At 34.2% G+C, this 24321-nt stretch overlaps 1 protein-coding gene across 1 annotated transcript; it reads right to left on the bottom strand.

The window, feature by feature from the left end:
• Positions 1-10376: 10376 nt before the first annotated feature.
• Positions 10377-10920, bottom strand: LOC150035580 (uncharacterized). The gene is made up of 2 exons (XM_090314361.1): positions 10720-10920; positions 10377-10526 (listed from the first exon to the last, which is right to left on the bottom strand). The coding sequence occupies exons 1-2, from the start codon at positions 10918-10920 to the stop codon at positions 10377-10379; spliced, it is 351 nt and encodes a 116-aa protein (XP_090170487.1).
• Positions 10921-24321: the final 13401 nt, after the last annotated feature.

The raw sequence follows: 24321 nt of genomic DNA, 5'->3' as shown, positions 1-24321 counted from the left end.
ATTATTCATATTTAGTTAATTCAGACAAGTGATGTAAGATGAATGAACCTCTTTGACTTTCACAAAGTCTATTTATTACCCTAACTTGAATGCAAAAATCAAGGGCAGTTATTTGATTTTTGTTTTTGGTTTTTATATTTGAAAATTTAGCCTATTTCATCTAATTTTTTATAATGATTTATATCTTTTTTAAATAAATAGTTGAATTTTTAGCCAAATTCCAAATAAAAACAACTTTTTGAAAGCTATATGTTTTAGTTCTTAAAATTTGACTTGATTTTTTAAACTTTTGATGAAAAGTAGATAATAAATGAAGAAATTTGGAGGTAGAAGTAGCGTCTATAGGCTTAATTTTTAAAAATAAAAATAGAAAACAAAATAGTTACCAAACAGAGCATAAGTAATTGAAATTGTTTTAGGAAAATTTGAATAAATAATAGTGAACCGCACATTATTTTTAAATGCAATATGACGTGACAAAACAATACATAGAAGTACCAAGGAATTGACTTTTTAAACTTTGAAATGTGTGTTTTAAAAGTGATTTTAATGGATTTAATCCCAATTTATTTTTTAAGAAACCCCATGGTCCACAATGGAATTAGGGATTATCTCAATTTCATTTTTATCACAAAATTAAACTTATAGAACAAAAATTATGCAATTCAATAAAAAAAAAAAAAAATTACAGCATGCTTAAAAGAGGAAAAAGAGAAAAAGTTATACCCTTGAAGCCAAAACCTCTTCATGAAATCCTCCTTTCCAAATCAATCACGATTGAACACGAACCAAGAGCCAACAATGAGGATACCACCAATTAGAGCCTTCTATATTCTCTTTTGGGTAGAGAATTCTCAAGAGGTGTGGGCTTTGAGTTTTAGGAAAGGGAGAATAGATTTTTAGAGAGAGGAAAATCTTCGAAGAATGTATTCTGGGAGAAACTCACACACCAAAAACCCTATAATTCTTCAGTCAAGAAGATGAAGATTACCACACGCTTAACTGACCACATTCCCACATATGATTAAGAGAGAAAAGAGGAGGAAGGAGTTACAACTCCCTCCCATATTAATTTCAAAAATTAATATAAAAAATTCAAAATAATTTAATAAAATAATTTAACAAATTATTTTTAATAAATGATTTAATATATATATTTATATGGTAACTACTTTATCATATAATATATATTAAACTATATGTTATATCAAATATAACACATAACCTATAATTTTAATACGATCTCAAATACAATATAACCTTTAGTTTTTTTTCTCTCTTATTAATGCATGACATTTAATATAAATCACATTTATACTGAATTTAAATATATGAATCTCATCCATATAATTAGTATTTGAATCGAATTCAAATATTTAATTCCTCTCGAGATAAACATTACATTATAATGTATTAAATACATTATATTAATTATATAACATATAATTAATTTAATTTATTTCAATCACATATAATTAATCCTTTCAATTATTTTGAACAATTCAAATTAATCCAAAATTAATTCTCAATAATCCTAGTTGAGCTACATAGGGGACATAAATGAATGATTAGGATCAGATCATTTCGTGGTCTAGTCTTATACAAACTCTTTTGTATAGAATACCCCCACTCACATGTTTCCACATGCATGAATGATTAGGATCAAATCATTTGTAACACTTTACAACAATTGTAACATCTACAAAGCGGGTCGTATTCGTAATGTCACCAGGATAAAGTATCCAGCTTTATTCATCTACTACAGACTATTTAGATTATCACTTAAACATGTCCACTTGTATGTTTCTATATACATATTTAAGCTACAGAAGATAACATTGGATGTTAGTTGATTGGTTTGTGGATTAATGCTAATAAATATTGAATAAAATATCTCATATTTTATTAAATAAATAACATTGTTTGTACATTATAATTACAAACTATCCATGAGATTTAGGGCATCAATTCTAACAATTTTAACAAACATTAAAAAAAAGATAAAAAAATATTTGAAATTCAACCCCAGATGCACTCTAAGTTCTTGTTAAAGTAGTAATGATTTTAGAAATACGCATTTATGTATAAATGATTTTGTGAAATTCATTTTTATAGTCATATTTATGTTTAGTTCCAAGCTCGCAAACGTGTTTTGTTTATATTTATGAGTAATTTTGAATAATTATATTTGCTTCAAAAAGTGATTTTAAGGGTTACCAAATTACTAAAAGAGTATTTTCTATTTGAAAAATTATTAAACTAAATAGTTATGATAAATATCTATTTTTATTGATTTATCTTTTCAGTTTTTATCGTCGAAATTTTATATACACGATATTTACATGTTGAGTAACTATCTAATACTCTAGACTCAAAATTCGAAATTTGGATCCAACACTTGATAGTCCTAACATTTTCTTATATCCCCTGCAATTTAGTAACGTCATCCATGCATGTCTTGAATTGCTTCTAAGAGTGAAGACTATGCCAACAAACTGACACATATCCTTTCAGCATGTTTTGTCTTCACTCACATGTTTCTTAGGAAAATTTCAAGGAGGTCATACTCAACATGGGATTGTTCCATGCAAAGCACATTTAACTTTAAAGTTTAAAATTGAGCTATCAAAAAGGAAGTGAATCTTGTTGATATAGGTAGTAACTTTCAATTTTTTAATGTTTTTCTTAACCATACTTTCAAATCCTCAAAATCTCTCTCATTTGGATGTGATCTCAATATATTTACGTCCCCCTTCTAAACTCGGGCCATTACAAACTAAATCCTCCAAAATCAATTAAAAATGATTTTAGAATTTTCTAAAATCAATTTTATTCAATGTCAAACAGCATCATATAATAGGAAAGTGATTTTGGCAAAAAAAAAAAAAAAAAAAAAAACTGATTTTGATCGTACCAAAATAACTTCTCTTCCAGAAGTGTAAGTAATGATGAGAAAGTGATTTTGGAAGTGATTCTCAATCAATCATTTGGTCACTTAGAGGTGATTTTAAGTGATTTTTGTTAGATGGGCATGGGTGATTTCCTTGTTAAAGAGACTGTTATTCCTGATTTAAAAATTCTCCTCTTATTTCACTTTATATTGTTTTAACTTTTTTAGAAAAATTGTAATTTTCTTCTTAAAAATTTTGTCCATTTTTATCTTTATTTCTCTCCAGTTTTTACCATCTTCCTAATTTTCACTATCTTTATCTCTCTCCAGTTTTTACCATCTTCCTAATTTTCACTCTCTTAAAAATTGAAGTTTTTATGATGATGTAAATATTTAATGGAAAAAAGATTTGAATGAAGTTAAAAATAAAATTGTGATTATTTGAAAATAAAAATTTTGAATGGTAAAAGAAACAAAACTCACAACAATTCAATATTGAGGTGAAATTATACATTCACGTGTGAAACTATATAAACCGTGTAATCAAGACAATACCATAAAACTGAAAAAAAGAAAAAAAAAACTTCAATTGAGCTAACATAGTAATTGCTAAAAAAACAAAAACGAAATATCCTCAAATTTTCCATTGAAATTTCAAAATTTCAAGAAATATGGGAAAATCGAAATTCCCCCTACCAAAATTTTGAGCCTATCGAAATCTCGAAATTTTGATCTAAATTTCGAGATTTGGACTCAAATTTTTTACTATGCTAATAGTAAATAATTAAATTTATATTAAATAGTAAAGATAACATAAAATATTAATGGCAAATGAATCAGTTGAAATTTATTAAGTTAAAATAATATATTTATATTTAATAATTAATTAAAATTCATGATAGTGATCAATTGATGTTAATTTATTAGTTTATTAAATTTTCATTTTATTGTTCATTTCTCATATATGTAAAAATCTCACTTGTATGGAGGATATTAGAAATCTATGTTAGATAGATCTTAAATTTCCATAAATAATAATATCATGGGTTTTTTAAAAGACGAAATCTTCTGAAACAAACAAAGATATTAAATGTCCATCGGAAACCCAAGAAAAACCTCTAAGACAAACAAGCCATTAGTTTTAATCTTTGCAAAATTAATTTTAAAAGTAGAGAGTCAAATAAAATGAATTATATGAAAATTAAAAATCACTTGTTAGTAGATCAAATTTGTTCAAATCACTATTTTGAAGCACATCCTAAGTTTGTCAAAATTGTTCAAAAGTTCTAAAAACACAACTTACATCTTATCTATTATTATAATATCCATAATCGTCTAGAAAAAATGTGACAGATAATAGTGCAATTAGGATTGAAAAGATATAAAAAGAAGAAACAAAAGAAGTGGTATCTAGGCTACACATATCTTTGTGCAACCCAATTACTCAATAAAAAGTTGTCATGCGTCAAATTTTTTAAAATAAATTATTATTATCTTTTATTATCTTACAAAAAGAAAGAAGATGCATGATATGGGTAGATTGCACCTAATCATTGCTTTATAAAGAAGGGGAGGAAATGATATTTTTTTTCTTTTTAATTTTTAATATGAAAGTTAGGTTTTAGTTTAGTTTAGTTTAGTTTTCATTTTCTTTTTAATTTGAAAATATATGAGAAAAGAGTTAATGAGAGGAATACTTATATTTAAATAATAGTCTTTCAAAAATGACTAAAACATGATTTTGTTTAGAAAACAACCAAAATGAATTTACACAAATGAATAAACATATATTTTAATAAGATTGATTAATTATATTTTGAAAAATGCCTCCGTCTAAGATTCAACTATTTTTTTTCAACTAATCAATGACTATAAATAAGAATAAATTATGGTAACTAATAATAAACAAAATTTTATTATGGAATTAAACTTGCATATGTAGTTATTGCTAAAATATGTCTTACATACTTATGAAATTAAGTTTTAAGATCAAGTTGACAAATACAAAAACCATACATGTAACGACCCAAGTTCAGGAGGGGTACATGAATGAACCGATATCACATCTGAATGAGAGGGATCCTGAGGACATGAAAGTATAGTTAAGAAAGGCTTAAAAGAATTGAAAGTTACTACCTATACTAACAAAGTGCACCTTCCTTTTTGGTGGCTCAATCATAAGAACTCCAAAGTTAAGTGTGCTTAGCTTGAAGCTCCTATGTTAGGTGATTTCCTGGGAATTTTTCTAAAATGCATGTGAATGAGGACAAAGCATACTGAAAGGACCCGTGTTGGTTTGTGGGGGACAACTTTCACTTCTTCGCTTCTAGAAGCATTCAAGGCAAGTGAGGATTCCGAATCCTGGGCCTGGGGTGTTACAATACAAAATATAAGGGTTGTTACAACATAATGCACCTTCTCATTCAAACATTTTGAATGAGATAACGTAAATACAGTGAAAACATGAATAACCAAACTAAACTGAAATAAAGTGGTAAGGACGATTGGTTCGAAGGTGAACCGGTACAAATTCACTTACCTTGTTGAGGTTGATGTCCTAAATCTTGTAGGGTTCTATAGTTTATAAACATTGTTGAACAAACTCTTTATGTATTTAATAAAATATATGATATTTTATTCATTGTCTAATAAAATATTTGATATTTTAGTTGCATTAATCACAAACCAATAAACTAACTTCCAAGGTTATCTTTGTAACTTAAACATATATATGGAGACATACAGGTGGATCATATTTAAGTGATAACTTAAATGGTCTGTAGTAGATGGATAAGGCTGGGCACCTTACCCTGGTGACACTACGAGTATGGCCCGCTTTGTAGGTGTTACAATTGTTGTAAAGTACTACAAATGATCTGATCCTGATCATTCATGTATAGACATGCGAGCGGGGATATTCTATACAAAGGAGTTTGTATAAGACCGGACCACGAAATGTTTAGTTTCATTATATAACACCATTCATAATAGAGACTTACATTTCACCAGAATGACCATAGGTAACATGACCTGAATCCTAGGTGAGTTGTGAACTCTTACCTATAAGGGCATCCTTTGATTTGTATGGGTAAGAGTGGCCAGATCGCCGATTCAACAAGCCCACCATTTTGAGGATTCGTTTGATTAGGGAGTTGGGAACATAGCTACACAAGATGGAATTTACTCCTTCCCCGAAGCAAGGGTAAGTAGATAAATTTCTCCCTTAAGGGCTGAAGATAAATTACTCTCTTAAGGGTTGATTCCAAGTCTTGAGCAATGTAGCGCCATACCCTCTCCTGGCTCGAAAGGGATTTAGTCTAGTTAGACTATGATCTATTGTTCATTAGAGGAATCAGTAGTACTTAAAGAGTTAAATGTAATTACAAGGGTAAAATGGTAATTTGGCCTAGCTATACTTATGAGCAATTTGTGAAGGTCATCGTACTGTTGATTGGTTATATCCAATGGACACAGAAATATATCTGTAGTGCGAAGAATACAGCTGCCGGTCTTTAGTGGAGTGTCCGACAGTTAACGAATGGTGAATAATGTAATTAAAGAGTTTAATTAATTATTCATGTATCGTTGGAGCTTCAAACTACATGTCCATGAAATCCCCTTGGTAGCTTAATAGGATTTAGTTGAGAATCAGTTTTTGGAGTAATTTAAACTGTTCAAATTAATAGAGGGATTTAATTATATATGATATAATTAAGTTGTTTCAATTATATGCGATATAATTGTCATAATGTATTTGATGTATTATAGCTTAATGGGAGGAAATAAATATTTGAATGAGATTCAAATATAGTTTCTATGAATTGGATTCATAGTTGTTAAATTTAATATAAATAAGATTTATATTAAATTGCATATAAAGAGAAAATAAACTATAGTTTATATTATATGTGATACAATATTAAAACTATAGGTTATATGTTATATTTGATATAACATATAATTTAATATATCTCTCTCTATATAATATGATAATTTAGTTATCATATTTATATTTATATTATTATTATTATTATTATTTAATAATAAGAAAGGGAGTTACAACTCCCTTCCCATCTTTTCTCTCTACCCATATATAGTGGGTGGTGGTTATTTTATGACAAATTTAAAAGAAAAATGTTTTCTTCTTCTTGCTGGTGTTGGTAAAACGATTGAGAAAGAAATTTTACAGAAGTGTTCTGTGAGTTTTGTCTTGAGTTTTTAGAGTTTTCAATCCTCCTCCTCCACTTTAAGTTTTCCCTTTTAACCAAAATAGTCAGAGCTCACCACTCCTGGATTTTCACCCTAAGAATACCAAATTATCTTTTGTGGTAGAGTCCGGATTTTGTTCGAGGTGTATCTTGAAGAAGGTCTTCAAGAAGTTGGTGAATCTGCTCGAGGGAAAAATGCGAAGAAAGGTCTTCAAAGGTGACATTTCTTAAAACCCTTTCTTTTAAAGCATGCTGTAATTTAGAATTAAATGCATATCTTATTGTATGTTTACTGTAAACTTTATATTCAATAAATAATGAAATTTGGTCGATCCGGTTCTGCTCAAGTTTCTCCTTATTAGAATTCCTTTATACCTCAAACTGCAAATCCAAATATTGATCTCCAAGTAAACAATTGGTAACCAATTAAAGAATGCAAAATAGAACCTATAACACAAAACCCAAATTTTTAACAAATCCAAAAGAGCCCCAAATTTCATTAATCAATTCCCGCAAACAACTCCAGATAACTTACTAAAAGTGAAGCTTGATCAAAAATCACTCCCAAACGTTCAGTTTCCAAAATCTCCACTAAAACAGATTTTAATTCTGATAGCACTTGAAATGTGCTATTTTCTTCTGCTTAACTCAGGGTTGTTTAGCTACTTAATTTGGTTTAATTGCTTATTTTGTAGGACTCGAGTGTATAAGCGATAGGATCAAGCGTTCAAGACTTAAATACGCTAAAATGAAAAAATTAGAAGCTAAATCGATCAAATGACCAAAAAAGGAAGAATGTCTTGACACGCAACTCCCAAACATTACAATGCTTCAAAAACTCAAGGACACTAGCGTTGCAATGCATTCCAACATTGAAGCCGGACGCTGTAAGACAGAAGCATAGCGTTGCAATGCTCCTCGAAGTTTGATGCGAACCCCTCAATGCGCACGGTGCAGCCGAGTGTTGCAATGCTCTCCCTAACGTTGCGACGCTACAGCTGGCCTATAAAAGGAACCTTTAGGGTTCAGCCGAAATCATCCCATCTTCTACCTTCTAATCCCGATTTTGGGCATTTTAGTCTCTTTTCTAGCTCTCTTTTATTGTTTTTGCTTTTAGTTTTGTAATAAGTTCTTCCCCTTTTCCAATAGTAAGAACTTAGCTTGAGTTAGTTAGTTTAATTTCATTCCAATGTAATTTTTTAGATTTTTTTTGTAATTTCGTGAGTATTATTTTGACTTAATGGAATTTGTCTTGAGTATATTTTCAGTTTTCGTGTATGGGATAATCTGACAAATTAACTATGCACGTTTAATTGACTGCTTTGATTGGTCCTAATTTGTAATCGTTGGGTAGTCATCACCTAGAAGCAAAAGTTAAGTCAATTTGTTGTGTTAATTTGGGATTCCAATTGACAAGCATTTACTTTCTAACTTAGATAATTTTCACTCAATTAATCGGTTAAATGATGGAAACCGATTAATTGGCTTAGTTTGCTCTAAAGCTTAAAGCCTGTTAGTTAATTGATTGGTTGAGGATCCTCGCTCTTCTTTTAATTAATTTGATTTTATGGACTACCAGTTAGGATTCTAATCGAGTAGACTAAAATTTTAGTTCAATTAATCTCATAGTCTATGATAGAATTATTGAGGAATAAATTGAATTACAATTTCCGAAGCTAAGTGTTTGTTTGATTGATAATTTTCACGATTATTACATTGCACTTCTTTTTTTGTTTTCAAAATTTGTTTTTGACAATTTTCACAATCCCCCCTCCTGGTTACTTTCTACAAGTTTCAACTTTTTTAGGAATCCACATTATGCTCCCTGTGGTTCGACCCATACTTGCTACTTGTACGACTAGTTAGTATAAAGGGTTTGTTCGGTGATTTATAAAGTTTATTTGTATAGCAAGGGGTTTAGGAGCAGCATCAAAATCACCGCCATCAAATTCCAATGGACAACATCTAATTTCCTTCTAAAAACTCCAATTCCAATCTTAAAAATAAAACTCAAAAGATTTTAAGGCAAGAACTTGATGACCATTCAAGAATTCCAAGAAAATCTAGAATTTATAAGTAAAACCCCAAAACACAACCCAAATAACCAACAAAAGAGTCCACCACCCTAAATGCTTACCAAGATTGTCGAAATCACTCTTTAACGTTGCTAGACAATGTCTTAAACCTCCAAAAACTTCAGTCTAATACCAAAACATGATGGGTATCAACCAATCGGAACCATAAATTAATGGGCAATAAATTAATCCAAGAAATTCACCAAGAATGCAAAAATCTAACACAAAACACTCACCCAAACGGGCAGATCTTGTCGATTTCAGCGACAACAAACCCACAACGACGATGCTAAGGAGACAGTGACGAGCAGCTGAATGACGACAGAACTGGGACGTCGACGCAAGATGGAGAGAGAAGACTGGCGACTGGACGTCGAACCTACCGCGCGGACAACGGCTGACGACTGGAATGGCGCGAGTCTCGGCGGTAGCGAACCCTGAAATCGAGCGGCGAAAAGATGCAATGGCTTTAGTGACACAGACGAACCGGTCGAGCTTGGCTACGACAGTACGACGCGACGACTTCAACAGATGGAGGAGATTGTGGCTTCGTATCTCTGATGCAAACATTTGCCAAAGAGATTAAGGTGGCAGTGCGACGCTAGAGGACTTCATGCGGCGCAAGAAGAAATTTGGGAATGGAAAGGGGTTATGTGCATGGAAACGAAGAGGAAAGAGAGAGAGAGAAAGTTAATTTCTTTTTCTTTCTCCTCTTACTTTTCATACAAATAACCCTAACCCTCTTTTTTATACCTTTTTTTTTTTTTTTTACTTTTCCTCCTCCAATCGAATTTCCTTTTTTCCCCTTCAAATTCCAAATCTCTCTTTAAATCAAAAAAAGAAAAAAAAATCCAAATAACTCAAATCTTTTCCAAACATTCTTTTAAAACTTCCATCCACAAAACAAATTGAATTATCTTAATAAAATAATCCAAATCTCTATTTGCAAGCCAAATTAAATCCCAATTAATACAAAATAATAAAGTAATTTAGCTTAGTCAAATACTAAATCTCGAATTTCAATTTATCCAAATAGTTCGAAATAAAAAATAATACTTAATCACATAATAAATCAGGGTGTTACATTATTCTCCCCTTAAAAAACTTTCATCCTCAAAAGTTTTAATCATGAGAAAGCTCAGAATACTGTGACCTCATCTCGTTCTGTCGTTCCCATGTTGCTTCCTCGGACTGATGATTCTACTAAAAAATCTTTACCAATGCTATCTCTTTGTTGTGCAAAACTTTCACTTGTTTGGTCGAGATTTGAATAGGCTTCTCTTTGTAACTCAAGTTCTCATTCAATTGCAAAGGCTCATAATCCACAATATGAGATGGGTCTGCTACATACATCTTCAACATGGAAACATGAAACAAAATCGTGAACTACTGAAAGAGATGGTGGCAAGACCAACAAATAAGCTACAGGACCGATCCGTTCCAGGATCTTAAATGGCCTAATGAACCGAGGGCTCAACTTACCTTTCCTTTCAAACCTCAACACTCCCTTCATAGGTGACACTTTTAAAAATACTTTATCACCTACCTTAAACTCCAAATCTTTATGCCTAACATCAGTGTAACTCTTCTGCCTACTTTGACCTATCAACATTTGAGCTCTAATATTCTGTATCCCCTCATTGGTGGTCTGCACCAACTCTCGACCCAACAATCCCCGTTGACCAACCTCGTCCCAATAAATGGGAGACCTGCAATTCCTCCCATAAAAGGCCTCAAATAGCGCCATGCCAATGGTAACCTAGTAGCTATTATTATAAGAAAACTCCATTTAATGCAAGTGGAAATTCGAACTCTCCAAAAACTCCAATGCATATGCACGTAAGATATCCTCCAAGGTTTGGTTCAAATACTCAGTTTGACCATTAGTCTGTGGAAAAAGCTGTACTGAAATCCAAACGAGTACCCAATGTTGTTTGAAGACTCTTCCAAAAGCTAGATGTAAAACGAGGGTCCCTATCAGACACGATAGACACCGACACCCCGTGCAATCTTACCACCTCTTTCATATACAACTATGCCCACCTATTTACTGAATTTATGGACTTTCCTGGGATAAAATGTGCTGGCTTGGTGATTCTGTCCACTATAACCCAAATTAATGTGTATCCTTTCACCGTCCTTGAAAAACCTACGATGAAGTCCATAGACACATTTTTCCACTTCCACTCTGGTACACTCAGAGGTTGTAACAAACCTGTTGTTTTCTATCTCGGGGCCTTAACCTGTTGGCACACAAACACTTGCTGACAAACTCATCAATTTTCCTTTTCATATTATTCCACCAATAGCATCTCAGGTCTTGATACATCTTGGTGCTACCAAGATGAATCGAAAATGGGGAGCTATGGGCCTTTGTCAATAATTCATTCTTAATGTCATTGTCAATAAGTACATTTAAGCATCCCTGATACAGGAGACCATGGTCTTGGGATATGAAGAACTCACTATTTTGCCCTAGGCTTCACCTGACGAAATCTCTCAATAATGTACAGATGACCTTATTGAGCATCAATAATCCTCTGTCTCAAAGTCGGCTGTACCGTCAACTGCACCAACTATGTGGTGATGTCCCCTATAGCTACTGCAATTTTAGTCCACTTGAAATCATTGCGCAAAGGTATCTATCTGGTAATCAAAGCTGCTGAATGAGCTATCATCCTACTAAGAGCATGTACTACAACGTTTTCCCTACTCTGATGATACAATATTTCGCAGTCATATTCTTTCACCAACTCCAACCATCTGCGTTGTCTCATGTTTAGCTCCTTCTGAGTGAAGAAATACTTCAGGTTTTTATGGTCTATGAAGATTTGTATTTTCTCCCTATACAAATAGTATCTCCAAATCTTCAAAGCAAAAACCATAGTTGCCAATTCCAAGTCATGTGTAGGATAGTTTCATTCATGGTTCTTAGTTGGCAGGAGGCATATGCAACTACCTTACCATTCTGCATAAGCATACATCCCAGCCCTTTATTCGAGGCATCAATATAAATCAGAAAACTACCTGATCCATCTGGCACTGTAAAACTTGGGGCACTAACAAGTTTCTACTTAAGGCCTTGAAAACTCTCCTCACAAACTTTACTCCAAACAAAAAGGGTTCCATTTTTAGTCAACTAGGTCAAAGTTGTAGCTATGTGAGAGAAATATTTAACAAACCATTAGTAATTGTTGGGTTGTGTGTCCTAAAACTCGCGGTTTGTAAAGTTAAACACATTATATTATCAATAAAGTTGTTATTCAACATTTCTTCAAGAAAGTTGTTATTGAATTTTTAAATTGCATTCGTAAAGTCTAAATCCAATAAACTAAGATTCATGGCTATTACATAAATACTTGAACTTTATATAGAGACATAAAGATGGATCAAGTTCGAGTCTATAGCCAAAATGGTCTATAGTATACGGATAAGGTTGGGTACCTTATTCTGGTAACACTATTGGATGTAGCCTACTCTGTAGCGGTTACAAGTTGTTGTAAAGGTGTTACAAATGAAGTGATCCTGATTCGTTCACTATTGACATGAGGAGTGGGTCTTAACCAAGGGGCCCCACCTGTTCACTGGCCTGAAAGGAATTCGGTTTAGTGACTGGATTATAAACCAATTGTTCATTAGAAGATCAGTGGGAACTTAAGGAGCAAGACGTAATATCGGGGGTAAAACAACATATTGACCCAACTGTTATTACGAACAACCTGTGAAGGGTCAATTTACTGGTTATGGTTAAATCATGTGGACATAAATATATCTATAGTGAGGAGAGTGTAACTATCGAGCTATAGTAGTGTGACTTGATAGTTAACGAATACTGATTAATTTGGTCTAAAGAGTTTTAGCCAATTAATCTTAAATCGTTGGAACTCATGAAATGTAGGTCCATAAGGTCCCCTACTAGCTTGTAAAACATGAACACCTTGAATTAATAAATTAACTGAATTTGGAATGATATCAATTTGAATTGTTCAAATTGAATTTCAATATGAAAATGTTCAAATTGAAATTAGGGTTTAAGTTTGAGTAAGTTCTAATTCAAATTTGGGTTTGTTTAATTATATTCGATATGATTATCATTTAATTTGTTGAAATTAAACAAAATTGAAGCGTTTATAATATTTAAATATTGATTTAAATATCAATTACATGAATAAAATTCATGTTTAAAATTAAGTATGTGATTAATTTAATATTTTATATTAAATTAATTAATTAATTATGTTTAATGAATTAAAAATAAAATAATTTACAATTTCAAATTCAATTTAAGAAATTGGATTTTGTAATTGTAGATTTGATTAATTGAAAATTAATTAAATCAAATTTTGATTAATTATAGAATTAATTAAAAATAAATAAAATTTGGAAATTTGGAAAATAATTTGAAAGAGAAAATGGAAAGTGGCTCTAAGTGGGGTTTTCCCACATTTGAAGCAAGGAGGAAGTGTTCCTCCTCCATAATCCCACCTAATCCATTTTGAATCCTGGAGCAGCTGCTGGCAATCTGAAAACCTGAAGTGCTTGCATGTTGAGGTAGTTTAAAACTCTCTAATTTTGCTGAGATTGAGGAGTTCCAGAGCTGGAAAATAGTTTTCTGAAGCTGATCTTCTTCCTTATAAAACCCACATTTCTAACTTCACAAATTCACTCAAATTCGAGTTCCACCACTCAAATTCAAGGCTGAGAATAGTAGAGAAGATCTCTTGGTGGTTCAGTAACAATTTGGAGCTGAAATGACATAAAGAGTAGCTGAATTCATCAAAGGTATGTGAAACTTGAAACCCATTTGTGATTTTCTGCAATAACATGCTTTAGAAATCAAATTAAATGTAATTAGAGTGCTCATTGATTATGTTTGCTTCCGTTGCATGCTTGTGTATCCCATCAGTAATAACCAGCTAACCCTAGAAAACTGCGCACCTCACTAACTGTAGTAGGCCAAGGCCTACTAGTAACAACTTCAACTTTTGCTGGATCTACTGAAGCTCCATCTCTATGTTGGGAATGTCCTAGAACTCGTAGTTCGTGTTAAACATACTATTTTATCAATAAACAATGATTTGTTGATTTTGCATCTTATTATGAAAACCTAATAAACGCATCCTTGGCTATAGTCTGAATACTGTAACTTTATGTAGTGACATAAAGAGGATCAAGTTGACAGTATATAACCTAAATGGTCTAATAAGTATATGGATGAAATTGGGTATCTCATCCTAGTAACACTATTGGATGCGGCCCACTCTGTAGTTGTTACAAGAAGTTGTAAGGTGCTACAAACGATGTGATCCACAAATCGTTCATGTTGAGACATGAGAGTGGGGGCATCCTATACAATGAGTTTGCATATAGACTGGACCACGAAAGTAGTCACTTTTCTTTATAACGACCGTTTACTGTTAAAATTGACTATTTCATTTATTATTTAACCTAGGTTAATTTGATCTTAATTCTGAGCTAGCTATGAACTCCTGTTTGTTTGGGATTATCCTTTGATCTACAAATGGTGAGAGTAGTCCAACAGCACTGCTCAATAAGCTTACCATTTTGGGGATAAAACCAGACGAATAGCTAGGGACATAGCCTTGCAAGATGGAATTCACTCCTACCCTATTTAGGGTTAGCAAATAGGTTGTTCTCTTAAGTACTGGCTCCAGGTCTTGAACAAACGGGGCCTCGCCTTCTTATGATAGAGAAAGAATTTGATTCATAGAGATTATGAATCAGAATTGTTTATTAGAGGATCAGTAGGAACTTAAGGAACAAGATGTAGTCACAGGGGTAAAACAATATTTTTTACCTAGCTGTGATTTCGAATAACCTGTGAAGGATCGACTTACTGATTATGGTCATTAAGTGGACATAATATATCTACAGTGACGGGAGTTCACCTATGGGCTATAGTGGAGTGTCCCATTAGTTAATGAATGAGGGTTAGATTGGACTAATGAGTTTAGCTGATTAAACTTGAATCGTTGAAGCCCATGATCTGTAGGTCCACGAGGTCCCCCTACTAGCTTGTAAATGGATAAGCTTTAGGGTAGCTTGAGAAATTAATTTGAAACGTTCAAATTAAATGGAACAAAAGAAAATATATTTAAATATGATTTAAATATATGAAGATGATTATTATGCAAAAATTAATTTAATATTTGATATTAAATTAATTAATATTTTAAATTAATTTAAGAAAATCAAATTTGAATTAAAATGGTTTTTAAAATCATTTTATATTTTAAAAGAAAAATGGAAAGTCGTTTTGCATGGTTGCACAAAATGGAGATTGAATTTTCTCCATTACCTTCATCTTCATGCTCACACAAAGGCCATCATCCTCTCTTCATTGATTTTCCAAGCATGAGCTGCAAGCCATGCACTCCATTTCTTTGCATGTTCATCTACTATATATAAAGAAGATTGGAGTCATTTGAGGAGAAAAAAAATGCAGAATTTTTTAGAGAACAATTACTGTGAGAAGAAACTGTTCTTCATGTCGGTTGCTGTGAGTTCTTCTTTGTTCTTCACCTTTTCAAGCTGTTCTTGAGTCCCACAACTCTGCGTAAAGCTCCAAGAGAATAGTAGGGAAGGTTGTGAGGTGGTTCATGGTGATATCAAGTGAAGACTGCTGTTGTACACACGGTTTCTTAGAGAGTTCATCAAATGTATGATCTTAAAACACACTTTTTAGAAAAACATGCTTTAGTTTAGGCCAAAATTAGTGAATTTGAATGCTCATGGATCCTTGATACTTCCACTGCATGTTATTTAACTCTTTCACTCTAGACACCACATGGCCTACAAAAGTCACTTTCCTAAACCAAAAATCACATTTGGAAAACTTAGCATATAACTTGTTCGACCTTATGGTATCCAAGACTTTACATAAATGCTCCTTATGTTCCGCCTCCTTCTTGGAATAAACTAGGATATCATCAATAAAAAAAATAATAAAAGTGTCCAGGAACTCCTTGAACACTCTGTTCATCAGATCCATGAATATTATAGGAGCATTTGTCAATCCAAACGACATTATAATAAACTCGTAATGTCCATATCTAGAGCGAAAGCAATATTGAAAATATCACTATCTTTAATCCTCAACTGGTGATACCTTGAGTGTAAATTGATCTTAGAAAACACTATGGCCCTCTACAACTGATCAAACAAATCGATTCTAGGGAGAGGATACTTGTTCTTAATGGTCACATTGTTCAATTCTTTGTAATCTATACATAATCTTAACGAGTCATATTTCTTCTTTACAAACAACATTGGTGCATCCCATGGGGATATATCGAGTCGTATGATCCCTTTATCAAGCAATTGTTGCAACTGGACCTTAAGTTCTTTCAATTCAGCTGGAGTCCGTTTATACGACGCTTTAGATATAGGAATTGTGTTTGGCTCCAACTTGATCATAAAATCAATCTCCATGGGTGGTGGCAAACTTGAAAGTTCCTTTTGGAATACATTAGGGTATTCTCTCACAACTGGTTCTGAGATTAAGGTAACCTCAATTGCTCTGGTGTCAATCACACTAGCCAAGATACTCCATGTACCTTGGTTATGTTGGGGTTGGTGTCCCAAAACTCGTGGTTCCTGTAGTTTATAATTGTAAAGTACAAACAATTTATTTATTTAATAAATTTGAAGTATTTTAGTCGACATTTAGTAACATTAACCCACAAAACAAATAAACTAATATAAAAGGTTATCTTCTGTGACTTAAACATGTATGTAGAGACATACAAGTGGATCATGTTTAAGTGATAACCTAAATGGTCTGTAGTAGATAGATAAGGTTGGGTACCTTATCCTAGTGACACTACGAATACAACCAGCTTTTTAGATGTTACAATTGTTGTAAAGTTCTACAAATGATCTGATCCTGATCATTCATGTAAAGACAAGTGAACGGGGGTGTTCTATACAAAAGGGTTTGTATAGGACTAGACCATGAAATGCTTAGTCTCATTATATAACGCCGTTAATAGTAGAGACTTACATTTCATCAGGATGACTATAGGTGACATGACATGAATCCTGAGTTTATTGTGAACTCTTGTCTGTGAAGGTGGTCCTTTGATTTACATAGGTGAGAGTGGCCAGATCGTCGACTCAATAAGTTTACTATTTCAGGAATTTGTCTAATTGGGGGGTTAGGAACATAGCAACATAAGATGAAATTCACTTATTCCCTAATGTCGGGGTAAGTAGCTAAATTGCTCCCTTAAGGGTCGATTCTGGGACTTGAACAATGTGGCGCCACACCCTCACTTGGCGCGAGAGGAGTTTGGTCATAGTTATGTTGGGGTTTGTGCCCAAAAGTCTCATGTTACGAACGCTTGTGATGTATAAGATTGAGGCAGTCCTTTGATTTGCATGGGTGCGAGTGGCCAGAGCGCCTACTCAAACCTACCACTTTGGGGATTCGTCTGATTTGTGAGCTGGGAACTCAGCTTCACAAAATGGAGTTCACTCATTCCCTGGAGCAGAGATAAGTAGATAGATTGCTCTTTTAAGGGCTGATCTCGGGGCTTGAACGATGTGATGCCACACACCTTCTCATGGCTTGAGAGATGTTCACACATAGTAGGACTATATTGTATTGTTCATTAGAGGGATCAATGGTACTTAAGAAGTAAGATGTATCTACAGGGGCAAAATGGTAAATTGGTAGTTTTACTTACGAGCATATGTGAAGGTTTACCATACTGATGATTGGCTACATCCAATGGGGATAGAAATATATCTATGGTAAGAAAAGTTTAATTGTTGGTCTTTAGTGGAATGCCTGACAGTTAACAGATGGTGGATATCATCGCTAAAGAGTTTAGTCAGCTATTCACGTATCGTTGAAGCTTTGAGCCATAGGTCCATAAGGTCCCCATGGTAGCTTGGATACAAATTGAGAATTAGTTTTTGGGTCAGTTTGAAATGTTCAAATTGACAAGAGGGAGTTCGATTATATATGATATAATTGAACTAGTTAATTATATATGATATAGTTAACTTTATATGAGATACATTAATTTGGAGGAAATTGGATATACATATGATTTATATCTAGTGAAGGAAAAATATAATGATTAATATATGATATTAATCCATAGGTTATGAATATGATGTGATTATATTCATTTCCTATTAATTTGATGGTTAAAAGGATAATAGGTCGGCGTCTCTTATGTTTTCATAACGAATGAGTAAGTTGAAGAATCTCTTTGAGACGCTTAAATAGATCACGGTGTGTTAAACATTGTATGCCCGGACATTGTGTTGAAGTTGTTGGGGTTTGTGTCCTAAAGTCTCGTGTCCTGTAGTTTGTAAACAATTTTGTACGAACGCTTGTGATGTATAATATATATGATATTTACTTCACTTCTTGACTTTTCACATTTAGATGTTTTTATTTTACCACAAACCAATAAACTAAATATCCCTAGTTATCTTTATGTAACTTAAGCATGTATGTAGTGATATACAAGTGGATCATGTCTTAAGTGACAACCAAAATGGTCTATAGTATATGGATATAAGAGGGAAACCTTATCCTGATAACACCACGGACATGACCCGCTTTGTGGAATAGTTACAAGTGTTGTGACTTGTCATAGATGGTATGATCCCGATCATTCGTGTAGGGGCCATGTGAGCGGGGGCGTCCTTTACAAAGAGTTTGTATAAGACCTGACCACGAAGTGTTAACGTCTCATCATATAACTCCATTCATGACAGAGACTTCACTTCACTAGGATGACCATAGGTAACATGACCTCAATCCTAAGTGAGTTGGAAACTCCTGCCATTGAGGGCGGTATTTTGATTTGCATGGGTGCGAGTGGCTAAAGTGCCGACTCAAACCTACCACTTTGGAGATTCGTCTAATTTGAGAGCTGGGAACTCAGCTTCACAAGATAGAGTTCACTTCTTCCCCGAAGCAGGGGTAAGTAGATAGATTGCTCTCTTAAGGGCTGATCCCAGGGCTTGAACGATGTGGCGCCACACACCTTCTCATGGCCCGAGAGGTGTTCACACATAGTAGGACTATATTGTATTGTTCATTAGATGGATCAGTGGTACTTAAAGAGTAAAGTAACTATAGGGGCAAAACGGTAAATTGACTAGCTATACTTACGAGCATCTGTGAAAGGTCATCGTACTGATAATTGGTCATGTCCAATGGACATAGAAATATATCTATGGTAAGAAGAGTTCAACTGTCGGTCTTTAGTAGAATGCTTGGCAGTTAACGGATGGTGGATATCGTGGCTAAAGAGTTTAGTAAGCTATTAACGTACCGTTGGAGCTTCGAGCCATAAGTCTATAAGGTCCCCTTGGTAGCTTGGATACAAGTTGAGAATCAGTTTTTGGGTCAGTTTGAAATGTTCAAATTGACAAAAGGGAGTTCGATTATATATGATATAATTGAACTAGTTAATTATATATGATATAATTAACTTTATATATGAGATACATTCATTTGGAGAAAATTGGATATAAATATGATTTATATCTAGTGAAGGAAACATATTATGATTAATATATGATATTAATCCATTGGTTATGAATATGATGTGATTATATTCATTATCTATTAATTGGATAGTTAAAGGGATAATAGATCGGCGTCTTTTATGTTTTTATAACGGATGAGTAAGTTGAAGAATCTCTTTGAGACGCTTAAATAGCTCACGGTGTGTCAAGCATTGTATGCATGGACATTGTGTTGAAGTGTGTCATTGCTTAGCAAAACTTGTGCCTATACGATAGTGCTTGAATGATCGCTTACCTATACAATAGTGCTGAGTGATCGTTTAACGCTTACACCCATGCGTGCTATTTACTAAATGATCCTTTACCTTTTCCTAAGTGATTGTTTAGAGCTTGATATTTACTAAACGATCGTATAGACGATCTCTTAGCTTTTCCTACACGATCATTTAGACGATCGCTTACCTTTTCCTACACGATCGTATACTTCACCTAAACGATCAAGCATTTTGTCTATACGATAGACGAGCCTATCTGCCATCTTCTTGATCGTTGTATATAATCTCCCTTCTTCCTTCCCTCTACCAAATCTGAACAAAGCCCACCCTTTGGATTCTCACTCCGAGAATACTGAGGGCTTTGAGTGTTGGTGTCGTTCTCGTTTCCTTCTATTCGTGTGAGATTGTTCGAGGTAGACAATTGGGATTATCTGAGCGATAGCTTACTGTCTCAGTGAAAACGAGATTTTCTATGAAGAATAAGTCTTCAACTGGTATGATCTCTCGATCTCTTATTTATTGTTCCTTTGAGCATGCCAATAATTTAGCGTTATGAATGCATATTAGTATGTTTGAATGTATATGTGGAAATTCTGTCACAATGAATTGGAAAGATCCACTTCTGCTCATAGGTACTCTTAAATAAGAGTCCCTTCCATTGATATCAGAGCCAGGTTTCTGATATTCCAATTCATTGCTGCAAAAGAATTGCATTTATATTCACGGTGGGTGCAACATGTCTACTCTTTGTTTTAATTGTTAATTCGTTTGTGGATGTGTGGATTAATAGATTATTTTGGGATATAACCTTGGTTTGTTGAATTCTTAAGTTAACTGTAAAGACCCCTGCGTTTTTGGGCATAATTAATTACATCGATTCTGTAATTTCAAAGTTAGTTTGAGTTTTGAGTCATTCATGATAAAGTTCGGAGCAAGGGTTGTTGTTCTTCGAGGAAGAAGACGATCAAGTGTTGGTTGTGTCATGTAGACGATGAGGTAGATGATCGTTAAGTTCGGATGCTCGGCTGTCGTTTAATGCGCACGCACACTAGACGATCGTATAGCTCAGCAAGCCTCATCGCTTAGTTACTGACTATACGATCGCCGAGTAAATGCATGGTAAATCGTTTACCTTTCGCGTGCTAAGCGATCGTCTAGATGATCGGGCTTCACGGCCTCATTATTGTCTATGCGATCGTTTAGCTTTCGCGCTATCGTCTAGTGTGTGCTACACGATTGTTTACCTGGAGGAGTTTACTAAACGATGGGAGCTTCGCCCAACGGTTCAAGACCCAATTCGCTTGTGAACCAGTTTTCTCGGTGGAATAATGTAATAGATAGTTTTCTCATTCTGGTTTTATGTTGGTTCATCCTGGTCCATTAATCCATGGTTTTATACATGCGATGAATATTTTTTTTATGTCATATGGTATGAACATATAGATAAATCCCACCTTAGGTTATACATTGGTCATGCATATTCTCTTTATTATAAGTGTTATGATTTAATGAAGCATGATTTAAATTACGTAAGTGCATGCTCATGCATCATATAATATAAGAGTTATATTTATGTATGCATTATTTATTTAGCATAATATTTATAAGCGTTATAAATACTTCGTTATGTGGCATGTGTGTTTTAGTTGTTTATTTTATAATGGTTATAAAATGAAATTATAACTAAACTAATTAGTAAAAGGTTAAAGAGTAGCAAATCTATCTATTAGGGACCTTTTGTCTAAGGCGGCTTTTGTTTAGATTGGGGTATTTAAGGTGACGGTAATGGAACACCCCTACCTCGGAATCTACCTGGAAAGGTGAATTAGATAGATTTGATGCATGCATGCAAGTTAAGGTCAGTCCATTAAAGAGTTTAATATGATTACTTGAACTTGTTTTTTATTTCACAAACAAAAGTTGTTTTTGTGCAAACTTAATAAATAACTTAGATTATAATCAGTAGCCGGATTGTCTAGGTTAATAAACCTCTAAGTAGAACATTCAGCAGGAGGTACTTAGGGTATTTGATGCTTCATTTAAACCTCTCACGTTTCTCCCTCATAGTCCACACCGTGAGATCTATCCTCGGCCTCATGACACCCTGGAAGTGTCCCCCTAAAGGATGGTGTTTGGGTAGGTTAATATCAAGGTGGATGGAGAGAATGTTTATTGTAGATGGTAGCGGGAAGTGCGATAGCATATCCCACGGTCTCTCTCGTTGGATTAAATAAAGTTTCTGCACATCGCCTCGAGGCACCCTGGGTGTGTCCCCCTATAGGATGGCTGCTTTGCGCATTTCTTTACTTGATCTCCTGTAAGAGGATAAGGTTACTTTGTCTCTTATTCTAATTTTCTTTTTCCCTACGGTGGGTGCATTAGGGCGGGACTCTGGAGTCGAAAACGAGGGGTTACACTTATGCAGAATTGTTAAGGGTTAACAGTTCTGGACCGAACAAATGGTGACTGTTAGGTTCAGTTCCAAGAGTTGGTTCTGCCTAATAGTTGAGAATGTCTCATCCCAGTGAAGGGACATTTGATCACCCCACCGGTGACATTTGTCTTGCCTCGCTGAGGCATCATTGCAAAATAGAAGTCTTATCACTTAGGGTACTTGGAATCTGTTTTGTTAAAACTAATTGGTTAAAAATGTGGTTTTTGCAAAGTCTTATAAAAATTTATTCTTTTTTTCAGCAATGGTTTTAAATGGCTACAACCACTATCAGTTTACTTAGTGCCGAAAAACTGAATGGCCAAAACTATTCAAGTTGGAAACATATGCTCACGACGATACTCCTCATCGAGGATCTGAAGTTTATTCTTATGAAAGACTGTCCTCCTATTCCACCCCAGGATGCTATTCAAAATGTTCGGGTGGCATACGAGCATTGGACACGGGCAAATGATAAGGCCTGAGCCTATATCTTGGCTAGTCTTAGTGACGTGTTGGCCAAGAACTATGGGCCCATGGTCTCAGCGAGTGAGATCATGGAGTCCCTACGGGGAATGTTCGGACAGCCATCTAGACAGCTCAAGCACGAGGCTTTAAAGGAAAGGAAGACAACCAAGGCTAAGGCCAAGGCAGACAAAAGTAAATGTGATGTACTTGTGTTAGAAACTTGTTTAGTGGAGAATGATGATTCTACATGGATAATTGATTCGGGTGCCACTAATCATGTTTGTTCTTCTTTACAAGGGATTAGATCTTGGCAACAGCTGGAGGCTGGTGAGATGACATTGCGAGTAGGCACCGGACACGTCGTCTCAGCTGTGGCAATAAGAGGCATCCAGTTAACTTTACAGAATAAGTTTCTTGTATTGAAAGATGTCTTTGTAGTTCCTGAACTAAAAAGGAACCTTATTTCTCTAAAGTGTCTGTTACAATGCAATTACACTCTTTCTTTTAAATTGAATAAAGTGTTTATTCATAAGGATGGTGTTGAAATTTGTATAGCTAAACTGGAAAATAACTTGTATGTGCTAAGACCGTTAGCCTTAAATTCCCTCCATAAAACAGAGATGTTTAAATCTGCCATAACTCAATCTAAGCGCCAATGAGTTTCTCCAAAAGAAAATGCTCAATTTTGGCACCTTCGATTAGGGCACATTAATCTCAATAGGATTGAGAGATTGGTGAAGAATGACCTTCTAAGCGAGTTAGAAGAAAATTCTTTACCAGTGTGCGGATCTTGCCTTAAGGGTAAGATGACTAAAAGACCTTTTACTGGAAAAGGTTATCGAGCCAAAGGGCCTCTAGAATTAGTACATTCTGATCTTTGCGGTTCTATGAATGTGTGAGCTCGAGGAGGCTATGAGTACTTTATCAGTTTTACTGATGATTACTCGAGATATGGGTATTTTTATCTAATGCAACGAAAGTCTGAATCTTTTGAAAAGTTCAAATTATTTAAGGCTGAAGTTGGGATAGACGAATTAAAACACTTCGATCAGATGGAGGTGGAGAGTTTTTGGATTCTGAGTTCCATGACTATTTATTAGAACATGGAATCGTTTCCCAACTCTCAGTGTCGAGTATAACTCAGTAGAATGGTGTAGCGGAGAGGAGAAACAGAACCTTGTTGGACATGGTTCGTTTGATGATGTGTTACGGTTCCTTATCAGACTCGTTTTGGGATTTCGCAGTAGAGACTGCGGTATACATTCTCAACGTGTTCCTTCTAATAGTGTTGTGAGAACACCTCTAAAGTTGTGGAATGAGGGTAAAGCTAGTTTACGTCACTTTCGCATATGGGGTTGCCCAGCATATGTGCTTGAGGAAAATCCCAAGAACTTGGAATCACGGTCGAGGTTGTGCCTCTTTGTAGGCTACCCCAAAGGTACACAAGGGGGTTACTTTT

The sequence above is a fragment of the Benincasa hispida genome, chromosome 6, assembly GCF_027475165.1.
Source record: "Benincasa hispida cultivar pf3 chromosome 6, pf3_genome.v1.1, whole genome shotgun sequence".
In the NCBI taxonomy this organism is placed as follows: Eukaryota; Viridiplantae; Streptophyta; class Magnoliopsida; order Cucurbitales; family Cucurbitaceae; genus Benincasa; species Benincasa hispida.
Note: the sequence above shows the minus strand (reverse complement) of the source record. Positions and strands in the feature narration are given on the sequence as shown.